Raw genomic sequence first — 25,507 nt, 5'->3', positions numbered from 1 at the left:
TTTTCACAAAGAGGTAATGATATTATTGACTACATGCACTAAACAAAATCAAGCTGAAGTGAATCTGCATATTGAGTACCACAACTATAATGTCTCTATTCTTTATGCTTGGACTGCCAGATAAGATAGCTGAAGAGACCTTGTTTTCGTTTTTTTGTTTTGGTTGTTTTTTGTTACCCAGACATTTCATCATAAAACTCCTCAGGGTTGCTTTTTTTTTCTTCACTGTTACTACAGTCTTAAATTTTCAGTCATATATGTGTTTAGTGATGCTTCTCCTCAGTAGCCTAATAATCCTGTGCAGTAGTATATTAGCACTGTTGGTGCTGTGGCGCGCGATCACGCAGTATTATTCAGCTACTGCACAGCATCTTGTGTAGATGCACCCCCTCTTCTTAATTTTCCTTTAAGTTCTGGATCTCTTTGTTCTCAAAGAGTTCAAAATGGTTAGTTGAAAGTTGAGAGCACACTGGATGAAAATTGTAACAAAAATCCCCTCTATCATGCCTTTTTTGAATACTTGCAAGAGAAAAGTATTTTTGTTTTGTTTTTATATTTCCTTTTATCCATTTAAAGTAATTTAGTTTATCGTTGTATAGTGGCTCATAGAACCTCTGTGGAAAACATAATCGTCATTAGGATTTTTATTTAAATTATGACGATTTGTTGGAGAAGGAAAGAAGGATAAATTTAGAAATGCAAGCAATAATATTTAGCTGGGATTGCATATTTTATTCAAGTGGGAATTCTGCAGCTTCAAACTACAGTACAGTAATCAAGTCTTATTAAGCTATATTAGTCAAATTTAAAGAGATGCCTTTACTGCATTAGGCAACACAGGCGATAGGCCAACCAACGTGCTTTATTTTATTTTTACCATGAACAGAAAATGTTAGTGCTTTGAACAATATTTTCCATTCACATGGTAAAGATATTTTCCTCACAGTGATTACTGAATTGTTGTTCAGCGACCTTTCTAGATGGTTTAAATTATCCCCAAAAGCAATTAAATCCAAACTCCAACAATACAATTTAAAAACCAGCCAAACAAAACAAAAGTTATATCAATTAGAGATTTTGTTGTCAAACTCACACTGAAGAAACCCCTCTGTATTTCATTTAGGAGATGGATAGATAGATAGGTAGATAGAAGTAGCATGTTGGGATCCCAGGGACAACTCTGACACCCCTTGGTGGCTCCATGACCATGCCCCACTCTGTTCTTAGGGTTCCTTCCCTTCTCACTAGCCACGACTTGATGGAATAAAAATAAGAGGGATGCTGCTCACAGGCCTTTGCATGGACCCCAGTCCACCTAGCTCCCTACTGGCCTCTACTGCTCCCCAGGCCCTTGCTGAACCTCTCTAGCCCTGGGTCCCTTGCTGGATCTCTCTAGTTGACCATGCCCTGCAGGGCACCTAAAGCCTTAGGGGCTAATTGCGTGGATTCAATCCTCCTCTACATCATTCCCCAAGCCTCACAGGTGTTACTATAGTATCGTTCAATCCTGTTGGGGCTTTGGCCTCCTTGTCTTCTGCCTCTTTACTCCAGCCAGGCCTTCCAGCCTAGGCCCATTGTGTTGGATATAGCTTTGAGGCAGTAGCTGTGGTTTGGCCCTTCTGGGCACTGGGCCTCTGGCCCCTATCTGCTGGGGCCCAGGCCCCTGTATGGCTGTGCCCCTTGAGTGCTGGGCCCCTGGCTGGTTGCGCCCCTCTTAGGTGCCAGGCCCCTAGACCGTGTCTGGCTCTGTGGCCTCACTCTCTGCCCCTTCCAGGCTCAACAGTCACTTGAGCCTTGATCCTGCCCCTGGCAGATCTCAAGGTGATCATGTGCCCCTTGGGCACTAATGGGATCTCTGTATACTGCCCCTACAGTTCCAACCCAAATCACCGGTATAATTACAACATAAACATACGCCCCTGAGCTACAACATAAATACCAAAAGGGGAAGCAGCCCTCTGCCCCTTTAAGAGGAAAGACTTTCCCTCACCTCTTACCGAGGATAGCCTCCAAGCCCTGGGCTATATCCTAGTGAGCTCTCCCCATCTCACTGGGGATCCATATGCAGAACCACAGTCCCTTCAGGAGCCCTGCGGCCAGGAGCTCTTTACCCTGTGGCTGCCAGGGAGAGACTAGTTCACTAGCCTAAGCCTCTATTTTATATCCTCCAAGGGCTCTGTCCCCTTCCAGTCAGCAGACTACCTGGGATGGCTGCAGGTGCCTGCTAATTGCCCCAATTGCCCCGTTGCCACAGTGACCTGCAGCTGCTGCCCCCTGCCTGCCTGCAGAACTTCCTCACTGGGCTGCTTTTTCCTTAAAGGAAGAGAAAGCCCCAGTCTTTCTGTTACAATAAACAGACAGACAGACACACACACACACACACACACACACACACACACACACACACACACACACACACACACACAAGTGTATCTATAGGAGTTTGGAACCAGTTGCATGGCTCAAGGGCAGGAGCCCAGCTGTGGTGGGGGGGTAGGTTAATGAATAGTAGCCTACTTGCTCAGGAGCACATAGCCAGCTGATAGGGATGATTGTCTGGCCCAGAGGGTTTGAAAAGTTCCCAGGGAAAGGATTTGAGCACAGAACCAGGATAGTCTTCTCCAGGTCCAAGGAAGGATCACAGGATTGAGTTAACCCTTTCTTGCTTTTTTATGTTTTTGTTTCGTTATGGATGTTGGCTTTCATGTGGGAACAAGTTTGCTCCAGGGAAAATAAAAAAACTGAATGATAACCCATTACACGTGGTGGAGAACAGGAGCATTTTTAAACCCAACATCAGCTATAGATAGGGGCCTACTTAAAACAGGGTTTTGCAATGTCTGTGGAAACTGCAAAAAACAGTGGTTTCCAGAATCACTGCAAAAAATGGTGTTTGTCACAATTTTGTGCAGAATTACCTGAAAAAAAAAGTGTATTGGGATACAAAGAAATCATAGCAATCCCTGCAGCCATAGAGCACATGGCTTGAGAGAGAGCTACTGAAAGGCTGAGCTAGTAACATAGACTCAGTGAAGGTGCTAGTCAGGAAAGCAAAAGGGTTTCGGCACCAAATTTTAAAAAGCCAGATGCAACGCTACAGCAATGCTGCAGTTTGAAGATGATGAGTGAAAAGAAGTCTAAGAAAGCTAAATGCCTTTCAGCTCAGAATCACATACGGCAGTTCTCTGTAGGAACCTTGCATGCAGATGGTGGTAAATTTTTTTGTTCATTGTGCAATGTGACTCTGGATATGTGGAGGAAAAACAGCACTGATCAGCATTTAAGGTCTGAATCACATATGAAGTGATAGGCTGCTGCAGAAGCTGAAGGTCAGAGCAACAACCAACCAACCATGTCCCGTTCTTGGTCTTTAAAAGAACCACTGAAAGCAGTTTGACAAGAAGAGAGGCTACATTCTCACTAGTAGAGGCATTCGTGGCTACCAACATTCCTCTGGAGAAAATTGATAACCTTAAATTAAGGGACTACTTGAACAAACATGTGCCAAATGCTGGCGGTTTCCCCATGTGTGAACAAGCTTTGCCAAAATTATCTACTAGGAGTAGTTGCTTCATGTGTTCAGTCTACAAAATCTGCATTGGCCGACTATGAATCAGTCTTAATTGTAGCAGACAAAGCAACAGATATCCAAGATAACTATGCCTTTCACATTTCATTTGTACCTGGGAGCTGAATAGATCATGACCTGCCTGTTTTACAAAAAGAGACGGTTCACCTTGCATCTGTCAGTTTTCTACCATGGCACAAGCTGAAGACTCTTATTTAACAAGATCTCTCAGCATTTACGTCTGATAATGCAATATATATATGTAAAGCTTATAGCAGTGATATATGCAAAGCTCCATGCAGTGATGCCCATGCCACTTTTGAGTTGGTGGCAGAGACATATCAGTGGCCACAGGACATGAGGACTGTGAGGGTGGTCCCTTTGCTGAATCAGGAGTCATAAGCCACTTACTGGGCTTTGGGAGCAGAGTCAGCCTGGAATTATAAGACCCTCAAAGTGGCCATACTATACTGGTTGGGTCTCACAAAGCAGGCCTATAGCTTCCAAGTTTCAGTTAGCAGCTTGGGAACTGAATGCATTGCCTTGGGACCTGACCCAGAAGCTAAAACACTCATGCAATTAATGGCTAAACCTGGGCTCCTGGTCAGCTGTGGAGGTCATGGAGCTAGTGACTTTAGAACAATTCTGCACCATCCTCTCAGTAAAAACCCAGAAGTGGGTGTATCACTACCAGGTAGCCAGCCTGGAGGAAGCTACACATAGGATAGCAGACTTAAGAGAGGCAGAGTTAGACTGCCAGGATCCCTGGAAAAGCTGGCAGCCTACCGGCCTGAGGAAGATGGGGTTCCATGGCAAACCAGACAGGTATCTAGGGAGGCTTCTGGTGGGGACATTACCTCCATCTCCTCCAAGGCCCCACACAGGACAAGAGCCCTTGAGTGAGGGTACCAGAGAAGACAGTCACCTGGGGCATCCCTGAAGTCCAGGAGGAGGAAAAGAGGCAAGGATTCTGTGCTTCTAATGTGGGGAGAAATGTCACCAATATCAGGACTTCCCACAGATGGACAGTGGATACTCCATACTTTTGTCTAAGGCAAGGTGGGAGGGCCCAGACCTAATGGGATATGTAGACCCTGTAAAAATCAGGGAGGTCCATGAGGTAGGGCTCATAGACTCCTGTTCTGGCCAGATGTTTGTACACAAGTAGTTTATGAGTCCAGCAAACATCCCAGTCGGTGAATGTGCATATGCTACCTGCATTTGTGGGGATACTTGACCCTATACCATAGCCAAACTAAGCCTGACCTTTGAGGGAACAAGAGGGGCATGTAAGAGCGGTGGTGGCCTGCCATCTAGCCTACTCAGTGATGGTGGGGTGAGATTAGGGTTCAATGGCCAAACTTATTGAGCTGGCCCACAGAATGGATGAAATCCAGGCTGATCCCAATCTCATGGAACCAAAACTAGGGGAGGTATTTCCCATTTTGGACCCTAAATCTTTTGGACCATGACCAATCAGAAAAAATAGATATACTTGCATATTCTATTCAAGTGGAAATTCTGCAGCTTCAAACTACAGTATTGTAATCAAGTCTTATTGCACTATATTAGTCAAATTTTAAAGAGAGGACTTTACTGCATTAGGCAACACAGGCAATAGGCCAACAAATGTGATTTATTTTATTTTTATCATAAACAGAAAATGTCAGTGCCCTGAACAATATTTTCCATTAACATGGTAAACACATTTTCCTCACAGTGATTACAGAATTTTTCTTCATTGACCGTGTGATATGGTTTAAATTATCTTCAAAACCAATTAAACCCAAACTCTAGCACTGCAATTTAAAAAACAAACAAACAAAACTAAAGTTATTTCAATTTGAGGTTACCTTGTCAAACTCTTACTGAAGAAACTCCCCAAATACTAAAAAAAAATCATGAAAGTTTACATTTCTAAAGTTTTCTGGAGCCTCTGTATTTCATCTGGAAAATTTCCATCCTCTAGTGGAAATCTACCTATTCAAATTGTTTGGTTACTTCTATTGCAGGCTGATTTCCCCCCCCCCCCCCCACACACACACACATTTGGTCTTATTTGAATTAAGAAACAATGGATTTCAGTAATAAAAAATATCAGTTATATTTTTCCTGAAATTATTTTTCGTGGACATTTTAAAATCTATTTAAACTATTGCACTTGGCACTACTGTGTATATCAAACATATATAGTTGGGTACTGTATAAATTCTGGAACCCTACATATATATACAAGCAGATATACATAGGTTTCCAGAATGTATACTCTGCACAAATTTATATGTGCACAAATATATGCATGATTCAAATAGTGCGATTTAAAGGCTCAGCAAAGAAACTCTGTAATGGGTTGTTACTCAGCTTTTTATTTTCTCTTGGGTAAATTTGTCCCCCCAAGAAAACCAACATCCATAACAAAATCAACACATAAACAAGCAACAAAGGGTTTATTTAAACCTGCGGTTCTTCCTTGGGCCTGGAGAGGGCTATCCCAGCTCTGTGCTGCCTCCTCAGCACTGCAGCCTTCCCTGTCTTCCTCAGCTCCCCTCCCTGGGAGCTTTTAACTTCCTCTGGATCAGGCAATCTTCCCTGTCAGCTGGCTCCATGCCCTTGAGCAGACAGGATATTACTCATTAATCTCCCTAAGTCCAGTATCTACTTAGCTTCTTGTTTCACCACTTCCCTCAGTCAGGCAGGTATTCTTGAGTGCTTCTTTTGAATTGCAGAGCCTGACTACAGGATAATCCATTGTTTGATTAATGTAGTCCAGCCTAAACCCACAGTAAACACCTCTTTAAATTCTTACAGGAGGCTCTTTATTCCAGCCCATTGAGTTGAGGTCCAGGTCTCCCCTAGTTCGAGGTCAGCTATCAGATCCAGGAGAGGGTCCAAAGTCTCCAGGCCAGATTCCAGTAGACTCATACAGACCAGACAGACCTCTAAAGCCTTCCAGGGTTTTAGCAGGTTAATGTGGTATATCTGTGAATCTCACCATTTCCCCAGCCAAGTGAACCTCTTAATTTCCCTGGCCTACCCTCCGCAGGACCTCAAAAGGTTCTTGCCATTCACCAGTAACTTGCTTTCAGAGGAAGGGAGTAATAGTGGGACTCAATCCCCTGGCTGGTAGACATGGAGCTGAGCATTTTTATTATCTTGCTGTTCTTGCTTTTGTTGGGCCATAACAAGATTTTCCCTTGTGAGGGCCTCCATCAGGTCTAACCATTCCCACAGTTTCAACACATACTGAGCTATGTTTTGTGTCTCTGTCCTGTGGGCCTGCCAGGACTCTTGTAGGAGGTCTTTCATCCAGTAAATCAAAGGGCAACAAGCCCAAGAACAGCTGTGGAACCTCTTTTATGGTGAACAACAAGTAGGGCAATAACAACTGTGTGGCTCCTTTGATATACAACATACCCTTTAGTGTTTGATTAAACCTTTTGACAAGGCCATCCATGATACACTGAAGTCCTTACTGAATGGAGTTATAGTAAGTCCCAGACCTCCTGTACTAAATGGGACATGAAGGACATGACCTGTCCATTAAAACCTCTTTAGGAATGCCTACCTGGGAGAAAATCCATAGTAGCTTCTTGGCCACTGTTTGTGCTGAAGCCAAGCGGATCTGCACTGCCTTGGGGTAGCAGGTGGCATGGTCAATCAGGACCAAAATAAACCTAAATCCCTTTGGGCTGGGCTCCAGAGGTCCCACCAAGTCCACCCCAGCCCGCTCAAAGGAGATATATATACACATATACAAACCCCCACCCCCATATGTGTGTGGGGGTAAGGGTGTAGTGTGTGTGTGTGTGTGTGTGTGTGTGTGTGTGCACATAAAAGGGCAGAAATGAAAACTGATTTGTTAGAAATAAGGAAAGAATTACTACTGGACTGGATGCAAACTTCAGAGGGGTGTTTATATCTGAAAAGTCACTGTTTAGAGTATTTTTCTTTAAGAATTCACATGGGCGGTGGGCAAAGGCTCCTGGCTATTCTGTGAATTTAATTTAATACTTTCTGATGCTTGTTCTGCACTGGCTGGAGGTCTTTGCAAGGCCATAATGGGGACAGGTTTGTGGCATCCAAACTCATTGGGTTCTTCGGATCTATGATAAAAATGAGCTCTGGAGATCGGCATCCTGGAACCAGGCTTTAACTCCAGTTACAAAGAGCCAATTCCAGAGGATTCTATCCAGTAGACTTGTCCTGAGTTGTGTGATGATGTATTAATCAGCATAAGAAACAGAGGGGATCAGAAAATGTGGCTTTTTCCTGCAGAAAATAGAAACCAAAATATATTCTAATTTGAATAAAAATGTCTAGTGAAAAATATTAAGTTTTTTGTCAAATTCCACTTTCCTCAATGTTTTAAATATATGCAACTATTTCCTGGTTTTGATTTTTTTGTTTATTCATAAACTCAATTTTTCATGAAAAAAAATTCAACAGAAAATGTTGAACTGCGGCTAAGAGGAAGGCACAGTCCCTAGCGTGAAGAGTTCATTATTTAAATCAGGGAAATGACCCAATTAATAATAAAAGATGTGATAGGCAAAGGCCTAGAGAAGGCAAAGGTGGACACTAAGGGTACATACAGACATTTGTGGAGGTTAGAAGGTAAAATCAAGTTAAGAATGCCTCCTCCCCCTCTCCCCCCCACACTAAGGTAAGTCAGACTGGGAAGGTGTGGGGAGGTGGGCATCTAGCAGGTAAGAGGCTTGGGGGATTCAGGAGGGAAGCAAAGTCTGCATTTTTAATGCAATCTAAACTCCCCTTAACCTCCCTGCATGTCTGTACCTAGCTTAAGAACATCATAGTACATCTCCAGAGTCTGTGGAGATCAAAGCGTCACTGAATTCTCCAATGAAAAATAGGCAGAGTACTGGAGTTTCATGGACATTTTATGAAGCACTATCATCCCTTTTAGCTGTTGGTCATTCATAGGCTTGATGAAACTAGACAGATAAAATAAGTATTCCAAGCAGCAAGCTAGCCTGAACATCAACAGTAAATGTATATTTTAAGTAATTTATTTCCAATCCAGTTTTTTACATTTTAGAATGTTAATCTGCCCCATTGAGCAATGCAACATGGATGTCCAGTAGAGCTGCAATCAAATGTATTTACATTTTCAAAGCTATTCAGTAAGACCTTGATCTTGCTGAATGGCATTTACCCTGGAGAGTACATCCTCCTATAGTACCTTGCTGACAGTAGAGTATAGGTTCTACAGAAGGTCAGACGAGGTCAGACAAGGGATGGGGGTAATACATGGCTATGTTCTCAAGGGAGTCAAAGGGCTCTAGGTAGTTTTGCTTGTGTGGAAGGGCTGTCAATCTTGGTAAAACCATAGATTAATTTTTCCAGGTTGAAACAGCCACTGGGCACATTTACACCCTGATACACATTACAGAAGCCTAAGACAAAACTAGTCTTTGCTGAAGCTGAGCCCTTTTTGACAGTTTGCAGTGCCAGTATTACAGACTTTGGTGTAGAAATTGTAGAGGTACCTTTGCTTCTCATTAATGGACATGGAGCATTATTCAGACCCACTATTTTAGTGAAACTATTCCTGTATGGTCTCTACTGTGTTTTAGGTATTCCTCATGCTAATCCAAAGTAAATAGATACAGAATTAGGCCAGGACTCGTATAAATATGTAATACTTAATGGCAGGCACATCTTTATATGAAGATTTTAAAGCATAAAAATGAAATTGAAAACATCTTTTGAATAAAAACAAATGAAAAGAGCTGGCATTTCTATGCACATTGAAAGACTGGAATTTCCATACACAAACACACACACACGCACAAACACACACATACAGAAATCTAAAATTTGTTTTCCTAATTTTAGTTGACCAGATGAGCTACTGAGATTTTTTTAAGGGAATTGAGGTTGAGTATATTTTGCAGCCTTAGCTCATTTGGACAAACAGCTACAGCTGTAACATCAAAGGAAGCAAAGCAAACAAAAACCAATGGAAAAGGAGAACAAGCAGAAAGTCTGATTTCCAAGATTTCTGATTAACATATTTCTTAATAGAAAACCTAATTTCTTAAAGCATTAGAATAATTTGAACTTTCATCCTGCTTAGTGTTATTCTCACATTAGTGCCTTGAAGCTAGTTTACAGTGGGCTAGGAGTCAAAACTTGATATTTATATTATATTATGGTTGTGTTTTGGCAGTAGATGGAGGGATAATATGCAAAAAAAGAAATCATGAATTAATTTATTTAAATAATTTGGTATTAGAGTCTGGAAGAGGCCAGATAACTGCTCCCAACTATTGCTTTGTAAATAGGACGTATCGCCATCGACTTCAATGAAATTACTCTGAGTTCAATAGGTATGAAGAATTTGGGTTACGCACCCAAGTTTGGCATTCTGCTAAATCCTTAATTTGAGTACTGTTACAAACACAGATTATGAGGAAAAAAATCAGACTGTGGAGTGAAGATCCCTAAACTACTTAATGATCTTCTGAAGTGTTTTGTGTTGCAAAAATGGGCTTTACAAACAGTAGAACTATAGCTAGACAAACAATTAAAAGCTTCACAGTTTGCCTAATCAAGATTGGCCAGACAGATCAAACACTATAACCTCTATAGTGTGAGGTACAGAAGGCATTTTTTAGCTTGCAGAGGGCATATATTTGGAAAAATACTCCTTCATTTTAGGACTTCATCAGCCACTTAGAAACTCCCAATGTTTTCTTTCTCTATAAACAAAAGTATTTTTATGAAAATGTATTAGGATTTTTTAGAGAAATATTAAAAAATGTGGGGTTCTACTTTTTATAGCATCTTAAAAGATCATCACTGTTGCATTGTTTGAAGCTGAATAAAAATATTGGCAGGTACTCTGTGCTGTTCTGAAGACATATCAGTTTACATCAGCAGGTGGAAAAAGTCAGTTCTATAATTTCCTGTAGATAAAATAGAAAATGTTTTTGAGACAATGGCACAGTGTTAACAACTGATATTTTTAATGATCAGTAAGGGGAAACACAACCATAATTTATATACCTAGGATTTTGTACTAAATTAACCATTTTTCATGAAGATCTTACTTGGGTGAAGGAAATCTTAGAACATGTTCTTCTAATAAAGGGCATTCTTTGCATTTTAGTCAATGCACAGCCTTTCATGCCAAGGAAGGAGTAGAGCAGTAAGGAAATCAGCATGAATTAATGGCAGAAATAAATAAAAAGAGCCATTTTTTTGAGATTGTTTTGAAAAATAAAAGAATTTAGAATTTCTATGTACTTTTTAGAATCCCGAAGGCTTTTAGCATTTTGATTTGGGTTAGATGTGGGTGTCTTGTTCTTCAAGCCTCTGGTAGTATGGAAAGTCAAGCAGAAAATTCACTATTGCCTATGGGCAAAGAACTGACTGACATGCTCTGGTACTCAATATTTCCTCAAGGCTTATTTATGACATGGCATAGAGATGAACTTTGACAGCAGTTTCTCACTTGCATTTCAGCAACAGCTAAATTACCACAGAAAAGCCACTAAAGAGTGAAGAAAACAGGGAACCTAATATTGTAGTAACACATGAGTCACCGTTCTACCTTGTCTTTCACCTTAAATCATAGCAACTAATTGATGGCCAAATGTCCCTTCCATTAAAAGAAGTGGATAAGAATTGGCAAGGTAGGGAGAAGGAGCCAATTATCTGATTTAGAAGTTGTCTGCTACTTCACTAATATTTTTAACAATGCATATTTATAAATGTGCCTGAAAACCTCTCAAAAAATGCACTGCAGACACACAAGTCAAGGATTCTTAAATTGTTTGTTTTTAAACGATTTTTTTGAGACAGTCAAAGAAAGCCAAACAAAAATGTTCTTTTGAAATAGTATATTTTTGTTTAGATAACTTCCAATAAGATGTCGATGACAGGATGGGAATTTCTAACTTTGGTGATATCCCATTGCTTTGAAGGGAAGTTGTTTTTGAAGTAGTAAGTGTAAGCACAGCAGGTGCTAGGATCCTGCAGCAGCAGGCAGGAACGTCACATGTTTGGAAAAGAGTACCCTTATTTCCTTAGTAGATAAAGGGAAAACATTTCCCATAACCTTTCCACTGAATCCATTCATAAGTTCCATGGACTTTCTGAGCTCTTGGGGTATCTACTATTATATAACTTCTAAGACAAAGTAATAGATGTGGTTTTTGAGTTCTGCACATCTTGGATAGATATGTAGCTGCTCTACAAAGAGCTTGGGGCAGGAAGCAATATCAGGTCAAGAAAGAATGTTGGATCATCATTAGTCCAGGTGAAATCTCCTCACTGTAGGAACACTGGGTGTATGTACACGTGTGCGTTACTGCAGTTGACCAATTAGCTCTGCAGTAAAGCATCACAGTGTATTTGTGCCCCTATTAGGGTGCAGTAAACTAATTAACTCTGCTGTAGGATAGTACTGCCTGGTACAAGTATTCTGCTGTGGAGGGGTATTTACGAACACGTTATAGGCTTTAGATGGTCTGGATTTTACATAATCATTTTATAAGGTACAGTGACATTGATAGCTGAAGACAGTAACGATGTACAAATATTTCAACAAATCATTCAAAAGTGTTCTTCCTTATCCCTTTTACAAGCTTCCCATGTACCAGAAATGTCTTTATTTGTACAGAGTTATACAGATCTGGAGCATTTATTCATTTTCCCATTTAAAGTATAATCTTAACTGAAAAGGAGACATGGCTTGCCTCATAATATGTACAGGACAAACCAGCATATTAAAGGTTATATGTCAGGAGAGCACATAGCCCCTAAAAAATAAACTGAGTATTTTGACGGTATGGGACAGTACTTGCTCATTTTATATAATTTGAAGGAGCATGAGTCAGATGGGATGAAGACCTTGGATGCGGAGCGAGGCAGGAGGTCCTCTTTTTTGAAAAATATTTCCAAATATTGTAATACTGAGCAGAAATTGTTCTGTTAAAATAGTATAATAATTTGTTCTTCAGAAGTATTCATGCTTGCCTAGGAATGCCATCTCTGGCAGGAATGATTTAGCAGCATCCAGATAGAATGAGCACTCCAGTCAATCTCTCTCCAGCCTGTCCTTAAGTTTAGAGGCATAATTTTAACAATGGGCTCCCAGGCAATCCCAAGTACCCTGTAGCACATCCCTGGTACATCTAATTTTGAGGGGCCACTTCATGTTAAAGAAGTCTCCACAGTGTAAAATTTTGGAAAATTAATTCTATTTTCTCATAAATACCATAATGTCTATATAGCATCTGAACTAATATCAAGTGCTGCTGGATTTGTTTCTTGATAGTTGGAGCTTCCAGAGGCTCCTACTATCAGTGTGAAACTTTCTGAAGTCTCTAGATCAAAATTGCTTTACCATTGGCCTAGTTCCCCCAAACTACTATAGAGCTGTCATATTCCTGATCTTAGTAGCTGTATTTCTTGATCTTGCAGAGCATTTAAGTAGCACTATAAACACTGCAACCAGGTTCCCATTTTTATAACTAAGTCTACTCTGTTAATATAAACACACCATGCATTTTTTTGGTCTTGTCTAAATGTTTGCTGTTACTAAAACTAGTGCCACTCAAAATGTCTTTATTTATCTCAACAGGTGGAACCCTTGATTCAGAAGGGCCATGAAAGCCTAGTACATCATATCCTGCTCTATCAATGTAGTAGCAATCTGAATGACAGCGTTCTGGACTATGGCCATGAGTGCTACCACCCCAACATGCCAGATTCTTTTCTCACGTGTGAGACAGTCATTTTTGCTTGGGCCATTGGAGGAGAGGTAGGATGCTTTATTAAATGAGTGTGTGTACAATGCAGGTTCCTCCATTCTGGCACCTGGGAATTAAATTTTATGCTACAGAGCTTTGGGCATGAACACTTCTATATTATTTGCAAATTTTCTCTGACATTATTCCTTGCCATTGATTACCTGGACAGTGGTTTAATAGGAAGAATACGAATTCACAGTCCTTCTTTATATGGCATCGCTACTTTGGCATGCAGGGATATGCAGGGGCTTCGTCCAGGATACCACCTCTTGAGAGCAACATGGTGAGGAGGAAATGGAATTGTGGCATCCTCCTGAAAGCAACTGGTGGGAGAGTCAGAATGGGAGGGGTGGGGAGTAGGTGGAATCTGCTAGAGGAATGTTCTGTCTGCTGCAGATGTTCCAGTTAGAGCCAGCTTTATGGAAAATGGCACCCATGGCAAACTTGTGTTTTGGCACCCCTCTTCTCCCTCCGCACCCCCACTGCTGCAGTCATCAGTGCTGCTGCAGGCAGAGGCAGGCTGGCAGGGGCATGGGGCTCAGTCCGGCAGGGATGTGGAGCAGCATGGTTTACCAGGCCAGCAGGCACCACTGCTTTTGTGTGGGAGCAAGGCAGGTGGATTGTAGCAGGTGCCACCCTGCCTGCACATGCCCAGCATAGCTCCTCCTGAGCAGCAGCTGGAGGTGGAGGGTGGGCTGGGCTGGGCATCGCTTCTCCTGCCTGGGGTGGGAGGAGAGTATTGCTGTGAGTGTGAGCTGCTCATGCATATCTAAGTTTGTGTGTATGTGTGTGTGTTTGGTACCCCCTGACCACAGTGCCCTGGTAGTCGCCCACAGTGCCCACCCCTAAGGCTGGCTCTGCAGTTAGAACTGTCCTAGAAATGCTGCATTACTGTAGAACTAGAATTGTCATGCCAACAGCAGCGCTAAAATCAGGGCAGTTCAAAGGAGACCTTTAAGCCACCTTTGTACACTACTGAGGTATGCTTTCCTCATTTTGGCTGTACTCTGGCTTAAGGTTTGTAACTGTACTGGCTTGGTTCAAGTGAAATAAGAAACCCTTATCAGTAGATTATGGTTTTAGCAAGGTTATTGAGGGCCTTTACAAGGATACCTCTGCTGGGAAATAGGGGTTCTGAATTTAACTTTGAATGTGCCATTGACTGTCCCAGTGTCTCAGTTCCTCCATATGTTAAAATAGGAATGATATTTTTTTTAGTATTTATAGGATTATTGTAATGCTTAATCCATTAGGCTAGGGACAGACATTACACATAAATGGGTTTAAATGATCAGAAATTGGTTTAAACCTGTAACAGAACAGATGTTCAATGTATATAAACCTGTTTAAAAATGGCTGAAATCAGTTTGGGATAAACTTGGTTGAATATAATATCAGACTTAACTGATCTGAGTCAAACTGGTTTATGCAATGTCTGTCCCAGACCCCTTGGTGGTTTAAGATAAACCAGACACCCCCAGCATCCCAGCATGCTCTCTGGGCTGGGTGTGGCTCTCTGCTCCACCAGGAGGGCTGACCCCTTCTCTCTGTGTCTGCCTGGCTTTTCCCTGCTAAGCAGGGATTATTCCCCTGTCCCCTCTGCCTTACGCAGACATCTCTGCGTTAGCTAGCAGACCACATGCTGGCTACAGTCCGTGTTGTGGGAGATAATCAAGGCAGCCAGGCTTTTTGGAGTTAATCAACAGGTAGCTTAACGTCCTCCCTTGGAAACGCTGTTTGAGAAGAGCTGTTTGCTCCCCCTGCCCCCTCCTCTACACTCCCTGCTAAGTACAAATTCCCCCTTCCCCTCTGCCTTGCTGAGGTGTCTTGTTTATTAGCCAGCAGAACACATGCTGCATATGTGCTGAAACAACAGGTAGCTGGTAGTGTCTCTTTGTTTTCTGAATGGAGCAATAAACACTGAGATAATGGTGATAAACACTGTTATCAGCCTCCCTTCTCCCCTCCCCCCTTGCTTGCCTATCAGTTTGCTGCAGACAGTATACAGAAGCAGGGAGGGAGAGTGAAAAGCTCCGTATCACCAACAGATGCATGCGCTGCGCACCCCTCTTGCCTCAGAGCGCTAGCTGGGGGCTGGCAACACTCCCGCCCCATGAGCAGGCAGCAGGGAAAAGCCTGGGACCGTGCAGGCAGACCTCCCTAATGAGAGAGTCCTGCCAGGGCCTCACCATGCCCCCCCAACCCCCTCAGGTCAACTCTGTACAAGGGAAGGGAGGGCTCACTCTAGCACCCTCTGGCTTTTAGCCTGAGCCACTGCAGGCATGTGCCTGAATTTCCTCAGTCCACAGGGATTGTCTGTAAGATTGGAAAGCAGTTCAGCCTAGCCAGGTTAGACTAACCTGCAAAGGCTGAATCAATTCAGGCTCAGGCTTTTTGAATGTCTGTTCCTAGCCCTAATGTATATAAAACCCTAGTATGATAGGACATTAGAATGCAAATGTAAAAAAACAGATTATTTGAAGTTTTGAGACCGTGCGACTTTATTTCTAGTAAGCTGAAGTTGATAAATGACCTCCACTAATAGATATAGGGTCACTTTTGTAGGTCAAATAATTTTACCCAGAATACAATAACTTATGCATGGAAGAACACTAAAATCATACAACCAGAATACTCCCTGGTAATTTTTGCTTTAAAAACTGGGGCCCCTTTCCTTTAGTTTCAAGCTTTCATAAGTAAATTAACTCTCTTGATGATGCAACATTGACACTTTTTATTTTATTTCCTTTAGCAACCCAGGCAACCAACATAAAATGAATAATATTTTAGTGAACAGTATGGCTAAATGGTTTATATGGATTTAGTGGTTTAGTTTATTGCATTCAGTAGTATTTCATAGTATATATTACTCCATGATGCCATGTCCAGTAAGTTTCAGAAGCAGTGAAGTGCTGCTTTTCCATAGTTTATATAATTTTTTACTGTTGTATCATTGCTTTATTGCTCAAAACAAAACTGACTTGAGGTCAGAACAAGAATCCTATTAACCAGACTTGCATGTTTCAAATTCTAGGGCTTTACATATCCTCCTCATGTTGGTTTATCCATTGGCACAGCAACAGACCCTCAGTATGTGCTTATGGAAGTCCATTATGACAATCCATCATATCTAGAAGGTATGTTCCTTCATACTTACCATAATGTTCAGGATTACAGACGGTAATGCAGACCAAAGTGTCTCCATTCATTACTCAGAGTATCTGAACAAAACTAGTCATTAGCAACAAACCATGAATCCATATATTTAAGTCTGTATATAATCTAAGCCCATTTTACTATAATAATCATTATCAGTCCCAATATTTTGTTCCACCCACACCAGAAACCTCCACTAAAATTAGTTTGAGTTTTGATGTACAAAGTATCCTGATTCCAGCTTTTTCATGAAATAGATACAACTCCAATCATGAAGTATATATAACATGAAGTACATCTATAATATAACTCAATCACTAGATTTTTCAGATCACGCTATCCTATTCCTTACATTGGGACTTTACTTAATTGAAAGATAACTATACCTAATTTGCCTAAATGGAGTGAGATTGAAGCGCACACAACAAGAAATTCTGGCGACACAGGTATCAGGAAGCAAGTTTTTTTTTTAAACAGCAAGAGAGGACTACTACAATTGAAGGCAGGCTTTAAATACTCAGGATGGAAGATCATTCACAGGATAAAGGAAGCAGATCTTGAAGATTTACTTTCCCCTTATAATATATAGTGTTCACAAAAAATGAAGGAAGTTACTTAAACTAAAAATAAGCAATAAGGGAATTTTTGACTGTCATCCCAGAAAATCTAGGACACTTCAAATCCAGCTTCTGAAAAGATTAGTAATGTTTTTCATCCTTAAACAAAGATGTGTTGAGTTACCACACCTGAGAATATACTGGTAAATGGCACCTCTTACCTCCCACTTAGCTGAAAAAACAGGACTTAGTGAGTTCATATGTCCGTATTAAATCCTGTCTGAATAATTTAAGGGATCCTCTGTGTCACTTCTGTGATACTACAATCATATCTACCTAAAGTCAGTTTATTTAATTGGTGATTTCCTCCATTCTGCGTATCAGTTTGCATTCAGTACAGTCATCCCTGTTACTGTCAGTGACATTTAAATGATTTTTGATCAAATACCACCTGACTGTCTACAATTCCAATCTACAAAAAGATTTTTATGTTTATGTTTTTATTAGAAATACTATGTATACACACTGTGAAATAATAACATGAGCAGATTGAATGTACCATTTCACTGTAGAAGCAATGGAAGGATTCTATACCCTTATTCATTGTCATAAATGGCTCACAAGGGTCTGAGGAAATTGGCACAGCTTGGGCAAAATCTTGTGGCCCTGTTCTTTCTCCCCCTACAATCACAATCTACCCTGGTGCAAAAGTCATGCAAGAATGGGAGAGGGTGGGCCTACAATATATGCTGCTACAAAGAGGATGCTATAAATCAGGGTAGACCTGCTTTAATTTATGTTGCTTTAATTTAAGATGGAACATGTATTAGTCTCTGAAGCAGCCCAGAATCATGAAAACATGGAGGTGTTGGAAAGTTATGTTTGCCTCCCCTCAGTTCCTGGACTTTATCGTCTGGGCTGTGCCTAGTGGTATGTGCACCCATTCACGGGTCCCAATCTACAATTACCTGGCTTAAAGCTGTGTGATTGTAGATAGGATCCTGATTGTGCAGATGTTCTTGAGTGCTGGGAGCTGTGTTGGGGACCCTATCTAAGTCAGGGTGGGGGATAGGCAGGCAGGATGAGGGGGGTGGATTAGTGGGTTCCCAGGAAGTTTGGTGGGTCCATGGTGGGGGGTGCTGCAAGGCCTGCTGGGTGTTTGGTTGGTCCATAGGGGATGTTGTCCATCCTGGGGGGACATCAGGGAGGTAAAAATAACCCAGTCATAGTGGGAGAGAATAGGAACAGCAGAGCCCTGGGGCTGGGGCAAGTGGCTGGGCTTTCCCAGTCTTGGGGCTGTGCTATGAACATGTACAGATATTCATTAGATCAACCTAACTCATTCCTAATCTAAATTAGTCCACTTCCTCAGGTGAACTAATTTAAATTGGGTCAGCCATTTTTTGCCCAATCTAACCTCCCTGAATGTGTACAGACCAGCACTTAGCTCCACCTAGCCCTGGTTAGGTTGATCTAACTGTAATGTCTGCACAGGTTAGATCAGAATCTCAGCCTATGAATGACTTAGGCATTTAGGAACGTAAGAACCACTGACTTTCAATTATGTTCCTATGGGCTGAATCTGATTTGTAGATTTTATCCTGTGAATGCATGCACCTACCCTAAGGCTAAACTTTAAAAGGGGGAATAAAAAAAAGAAATAACTACAAAAATAATACAAAAAAACACATAATGGAAGGACTGCTTTTTTAGTAATATGCTGTCTAATAATACCTTAGAGAAAGACATAACACATTACAGAAAGAATACAAAAATACATTAGAGGCACTTGCTTGACCCAGGTAAATTAGATAAACCAGCATATAACTATGACAAAGTATTTAGATGGGTGAAATTGTCTTAGAAAAAAATCATTTTGACTTAAAACATGTTACTCTTCTTACATTCCTTAAATTACTTCATATTAATGTAAACATGACCCAGGCCAGGAAGATAGCATATCCCTGGAGCATCTACAGAAAACTCAGACACATGGTGTTTTGTTCACTTCAACAATGCAACAGTGTGCATGGAGCCTAGCCATACTCTATAAATATCATGAATTGTAATATTATATGATTCTATGATTAAAAATTCCTTACCTGGTTCCTTTTCTGCCTTTACCTGGGACTTTCCTCAGTTTTTGAGATTTTGGATTTTTTTGAAAACGCATTATCATGGCTCCTTGGACTGCTGGGCATCAGAGAGACTGTGAATGAGGTGTGTTTGGTCTTTGCTAACTGCACAGTAGCCGAATAATACTGTGCAGTAACGTGTCACAGCACAAACAGTGCTAATACATTACTGCACAGCCTATTATTAGGCTACTGCTCAGTAACGTCACTTAAAAGGGGTTCACCAGTGCTCCCAAGGTCCCTTCCTACCCTAATTTTCTATGATTCTGTAATGTTCAGTAACTCTAATTATTGCATGTTTATTTAGTACTTACTTATACAAGTACTAAATAAATGCACAGCAACCACTGCACAGTACACTGCACAGTGCACAGTAGCATTTTGTGTAGATATGCCCAGTTACATACAGGAATGTGACAGGTTTCAGTCAATCCAACACAGATTAAAAAATGGTGATGAGGGTAGTCATGAAGAGACAAACTCATAACTGGAAGACAGTAGAGGTACCTTGCTACCTTAAGAAACAAAAGAACAAAAACCAACAAAAATTCCCTTCAGCTGCTCTTGAAAGGTTTTGTTTTGAAATCACACAAACCTTCTGTGGTTTTATGGTTTACTTTCAAATATAACACATATAATCTGGTTTTTGGTCCTCTGATTTTCATGTTAGGCAAGTTAGAAAAATGTAACATGGGGGCAAGAGTTGACACATTTATCATGCAGGTTTAAGCAATGCAGATATCAACACATCCTGTTTAACAGCTCCCTTGTGACTTGTCTTTATTTATTGCTTCCCAGATTCTTGTAATGTTTGACTCACCTCTAGTTTAATCCCCTCAATCTTCATGTAAAAGCCTATGAACAAATCAGAGAAACTTAAAGTGATTAGATTTTTTATGCTGATTTATGGCCACAGCTGACAATGCTCTTTTGTTGCAGGGTTGATAGATAACTCTGGACTGAGGCTAATTTATACTCCAGTTTTAAGGAAATATGACGCTGGGGTTATTGAAGCCGGTCTTTGGGTCAGCCTCTTCCACAATATCCCACCGGGCATGCCTGAATTCATGTCAGAGGGTCACTGCACTCTGGAATGTCTGGAAGAAGTATGTATGTCTCCTGTCAGATATGATTAGTTTTAATTTAGGATGCATATTTAAATGAACTTCTTGGGAAGATGAACAACTGTTAGTTAAAGTTACTTGAACAAAGATATTAGCCTTCTACTAGATTCTAATCCTGTGGATGTTTCTGGATATTAAAACCTGAGTTTTCATGTGACAACTGTTATTGGTATTTTTCTTTTTTCTTTTTCTTTTTAAGTTTATGTTGCCTTTTCTCATACTATTCTATTAAAGTAATAACCTACTGTTCAATATTCTGCACTTCCTTTTTCATATTCTTGTGACACGGTGTTTTGCAGAATTCACAGATTATGTTGAAGTCTGCCAGGGCTACGCTATAAGCTTTTCTACTATGTCTTTGAACTTGTGACCTCTGGACTGTCAACTACATGCCTTAGCACCCATGACATCTCAGCCCAATATTCTTTCTGTACTACAGAATGATATTAAATATAAAATTATTTAATGTACGCTTCAATTTTCTACTACATAAAACATTTTTAAATCATCGTTGTATAGAAAGTTAACTAGGAAGAATTCAAGACAGAAATTAATTAAGAACTATGAAAAAAGTGAAAAGTTTAATATATTGAGGTTCCAGCCTGAAAAATTGTGTTAGACCAATGAGTGAAAATGAAGATATACAGGTATTGAGGTTTTGCTGCATTGCCCAACATGTAAAATTATTCATGAACTAATCCATTGGTTTTGTTAAGAGTTTTATAATTTAATATCAAGAATGAGCCTATACAAATCATTTCAATTTATGGAGATATAGTGTGAAGTAGTGATCAAGTTACCACAGGGTATTTTCAATGATATTTTGCTGCATCTGGACATGGGATAAATCTGTATCTGTAGTTTGTACTAGAGTTTTGGTTTAAGGCCAAACTACGGCTAAGATTTGGGTTTGTATTTTATGGTACCAGACTGTTGCATGTGGTTTTAGCCAGGATGCAGCCTGCAAACAGTGAAAGCCTCTGTTCTTATGGGAATTCTGCCATTTGGGTACATGTGAAATTAATTTGAAAGCACGTGCTTTTTAGTTTGGGATCAAACCAGAAACAAAAATCTTGGAATAGATTTGAATCTATGTTTGAACACCCGTTCCACTTGATATTTGGGGAAGGGGATAGGGCACAATTTTCAGATGGTAAGATCGGTTTTAGTCTCACCTATTATTCTGTCAAAGCACACTTTGAAATTGTTTTGACCTGGAATGAAAATTCTGCACTGTTTTGTTGTTAGCTCACCTGATACTTCAAAAAGTATTTTAAATATTACTTCCAATGTCTCACTTTAGATTGCCTCACTTAGTATCTGCTACGTAGTAATATTTAAACAACACTAAAAATTATTTGTTGAAATAAAAAAGTATATACTCATAGCCAGCAGCAATACGTAAGTGCTAAATGCATACCATTTTTAATACTGTACTTTTCAAAATTTGTAATCTGTTGGAGGTTTATTTCACATATGGTATTCAAAATGGATTTAATTAGAGATGTACCACACATCCTGGGATAATACATCTGTAAAATAATTGTTTTATTTTATATGGTAGCATTTCAGTTTTCAGTTGACATATAAGTTTTGCTGTTGCGTCATATTGGGTGTTGCTTCTATTATGGTAAACTGAGGGGCAGTACAATTCAATTATTTATTGAATGTCCTCATTTATCTGCTCATGATATGCTGAACTTTTCATTAATTTTCTTCTATCAGGCTTTGGGTGATGAACGACCAAGTGGGATACATGTATTTGCTGTTCTTCTCCATGCCCATCTTGCTGGTAGAGTCATCAGAATGCGCCACTTCCGCAAGGGCGAGGAACAGAAGCTGCTTGCATATGACGATGCATTTGACTTCAACTTCCAGGAGTTTCAGTATCTAAAGGAAGAAAGAACCATCTTGCCTGTATGAATCTCTTAATTCTATTTCTCAGGGTAGTGTGAGAGCTACAGGAACTAATATTTGTTCCTGGTTATAATTAATTTTTGTGTAATGACTTGCTCTCTTGTTTCTTTTCTCAATGTCTTTCAAACCAATGTTCCATAAATATTTACCCACACTTTAAATGAATTATCTTTGATTACAGGGGTGTAGGTTGTAGCTGTGTTGGTCTAAGTACATAGGCAGACAATGTTCTTTGGGTAAATTTGATATCTTTTATTAGACCAACTCAAATAGTTGGAAAAATACTTCTTAGCAAGCTTTCGGGTTTAAATACTCTTCCTCAGGCTAAGGAAGCATCTGCAGTTGGTGTGTGCTCTTCCTGGATGGAATGAATAGTAAAGTAGCCAGAGGCTGGGCTGGTATGTTTGCAAGAGAGGCAGTCAATGAAGATGTAAATTGAGGAGTCAGTGGGTGAGAGACAGGCCTGTGGGGAAGGGGAATGAATGTAGCTGGTAAATAGTGGAGAGGTACCTGGGGACTCATGTCAGGCAGGCTGTAATGTGTCATAAATCCAATGTCTTATATTTAGTCCATGACTTTTTGTATCCAGGAGGTTAATGAAGTGAAGTTCATAGGCTCGTCTGTGAAAAGTATTTTGTGAATTATCTTTGATTAGGTTCTTATCTGTTGTGTGTCTGGTTTCCACAAACATTTGACTAATTGAGATTTACTATCACAGATGTTTGTGAAAAATATAGTATAAATTTACATTATTCCAACTCTGTGCACTTATCCACTCAGAATGGAAATAGCATCACATACCTTTTCTGACAAGTTATAATTAACTGGCATCTCTTGAATATCAGATACTTGAAAAGAACTGTTTGTGATTAGGCTTTCACACGGTAGAAATCAGCCAACTAAGTCTTCTGCTTATTTTAAATTTTTTATTTGTTGCTCTAGGGGAAAAAAGTCATTGCTCCATCATGCCCTGTACTAGCTTGCTCTGAGTAACTGAATCTCCTTAGGGCAAAGAATTATGCCATCTTATTTGCACCAAGAGGCTCTTTGCACTCTTATGGGCACAGTTTGAAAAGAATTCATGCATAAATTTTGAGTGCATTGTACAGAAAATACATTTGATTAAATTAGGATCTATTCTACCATGAAACAGAAAAAGGGGTCAATATTCATTGGGATAAATTATTAATTAAAAATAATAAATGTATAGAAATTATTATATATGAATAAATAATAGCAAAATAACTCTTGTTAGCTTTAACTGGCACTTTTATTTGGTAGTTTTTGTAAGAGGCTCAAGCTGAGACCTTGGTATTGAAAAGCACTTTGGTCATGATCTAGTACCTTCATGAACATGGAAAATCCTACTGACTTCTGTGCAATTACTCACCCATGAAACATTAAACATCTACATAATTTTTACAGGATTGTGCCTTATACCAGAAACTGAGGTGAAGATGGCAAAAAAAAAAAAGCCGTTAGAATGACTGAATTTTTTGTGCATAGTAGGAGTAAAGTATAGCTTTAAATGACCTGTATTCTCTCTTCCCTCTTCATATCTTCTCTTTCCTCCCCCATATCAGGCTTCTTTGATACTTGTCCTCTTAAGGTAAAAAAAAGAAAAGAAATAGGAACCTTTGTCTACTTGCCTATTCAACTTCTTCAACAAAGCTAGTCTACTTAGCTGCAGCTGAGCTTGTAGAGGAAAGCAGCATTTGCCTTTTGAAGTCCCTTTGCTTGCATTACAGTGAGACTTCAAAGAATAACTAGATCATCCACTGCCAGAAAATGCATGCTGTAGGGGCTTGGAAAAGGGAAGTGGGGACTAAGACAGTTACAGGTCTAAATATCTTTTCAGAAAAGCCTGTGGTATTTTCAGGGAAAATCCATGCGCATTATTAAAAAAAAAAAGCCCTTTTAAATTAAAGAATATAAGGAAAGAGACTAGAAAAAGGAATTTGTTTGGGAATATTATTATCAGAAACTCAAAAAGGAGAGTTAAAGTGAAACTAGAATTCAACATTCCCTGGCCTTCCTTCTGCCTAAGATTTTTTGATGTGGACCCTCTAGATGCCTATGACAATATAAATTACCTGAAAATATATTATGATTAGTATTTAGATTTCTATCATATTAGCCCTAGCACAATACAAATAAATAATAAACTCATAATAATTAATAATAATGAAATCAGTGAAAGCATTGTCTTTCTCTCTGTCTCTCTCTCCCCCTGTTGGGTCTTGCATATATAACCCTGATTTTTTGGAGTCTAGATTATTTGTTCCCTGCAAGTGCTAGATACTTCTTCTGAATTTGAAACTGAAATAAATAATTACCATACAAAAGAAGCTTTGCTGGATATCATACACTACTCAGGTGCCCAGGGCTGGTGCAAATCAGTATAGTTCTACTGATGTTACCAGATGCAAGTTTGCATTGCGTAGCTCCATTGATGTAAGTCAACACTGAATGAATGTGTTGACAGTCCTCAGTCTCATCAATCTTTGCTTAGCTGATACAAAACTGAATTTCACTCTTCAAAGAATCGGAGTATAATTAAGATAAACACTGATCCTAAAGCCAACAAGCCCACTCTTCCTACTGCACAAACCTATTGCACAATTTTATTATTACTCATAGCTGTGTGCAATATCAGAACCATTCAGTGAGAAGATTTTGAACTTTTGAAGATAATCTCCTGATTGTTTAAAGAGAGATTAAATCAGCAGTTGTCAATAGCTAAATACTTTAGCTGGCAATAAGCAAATGATGCACAACCGTCCCCAGATTGGTTTGATTTGTGAATTCTCAGATATCAGATTTCTACTACTTGCCTTGTTCTGTAATATTTCCACCATTTCTTAGATGGAGCTGGTTTTGAGAATTGTACCTGATCTGATATAAAAGATTAATTCACTGCTTTTTCTGTTATTTAAAAACCCCATAGATCAGTTCAGTTGTCAAAAAAGTGAAACATGGAACAAACCTGAGACAATAAGTATGAAACTGTCTCCACATAAATCTGTCAATGTGTTTTAATCTTAGCCTGACACTCCTCCACTGCTAATCTTGGCAATAACATGGTACTTTTGTTATGTGGAAAATCTTCTTCCATTTCTTCGCATGGCTAGTTTCATTGAAGTTGGCAAGATGACTTGGCTCTGGAACAGAATATCCATATTCAGACACTGTAAAGGATTTAGTTCAAAAGTTATGTCTTCTTATGCAGGCACAGTGCTCCACAAAGTAAGGCCTAATCCTGACTAGATAC

General features: G+C 39.9%; 1 protein-coding gene across 2 annotated transcripts in view; it reads left to right on the top strand.

Annotated features, from left to right (window-relative positions):
* The window catches only part of MOXD1 (monooxygenase DBH like 1), a 64,530-nt gene that overhangs the window by 28,189 nt on the left and 10,834 nt on the right, over positions 1 to 25,507 (top strand). For both annotated transcript variants that reach the window (XM_006270532.4, XM_059713112.1), the window contains exons 5-8: positions 13,179 to 13,358; positions 16,382 to 16,484; positions 20,135 to 20,301; positions 22,045 to 22,236. In XM_006270532.4, the coding sequence (XP_006270594.4) occupies positions 13,179 to 13,358; positions 16,382 to 16,484; positions 20,135 to 20,301; positions 22,045 to 22,236 (642 nt within the window). The remainder of the gene's footprint in view (positions 1 to 13,178; positions 13,359 to 16,381; positions 16,485 to 20,134; positions 20,302 to 22,044; positions 22,237 to 25,507) is intronic.

The sequence above is a fragment of the Alligator mississippiensis genome, chromosome 1 (assembly GCF_030867095.1).
Source record: "Alligator mississippiensis isolate rAllMis1 chromosome 1, rAllMis1, whole genome shotgun sequence".
Taxonomy (NCBI): domain Eukaryota; kingdom Metazoa; phylum Chordata; order Crocodylia; family Alligatoridae; genus Alligator; species Alligator mississippiensis.
Note: the sequence above shows the minus strand (reverse complement) of the source record. Positions and strands in the feature narration are given on the sequence as shown.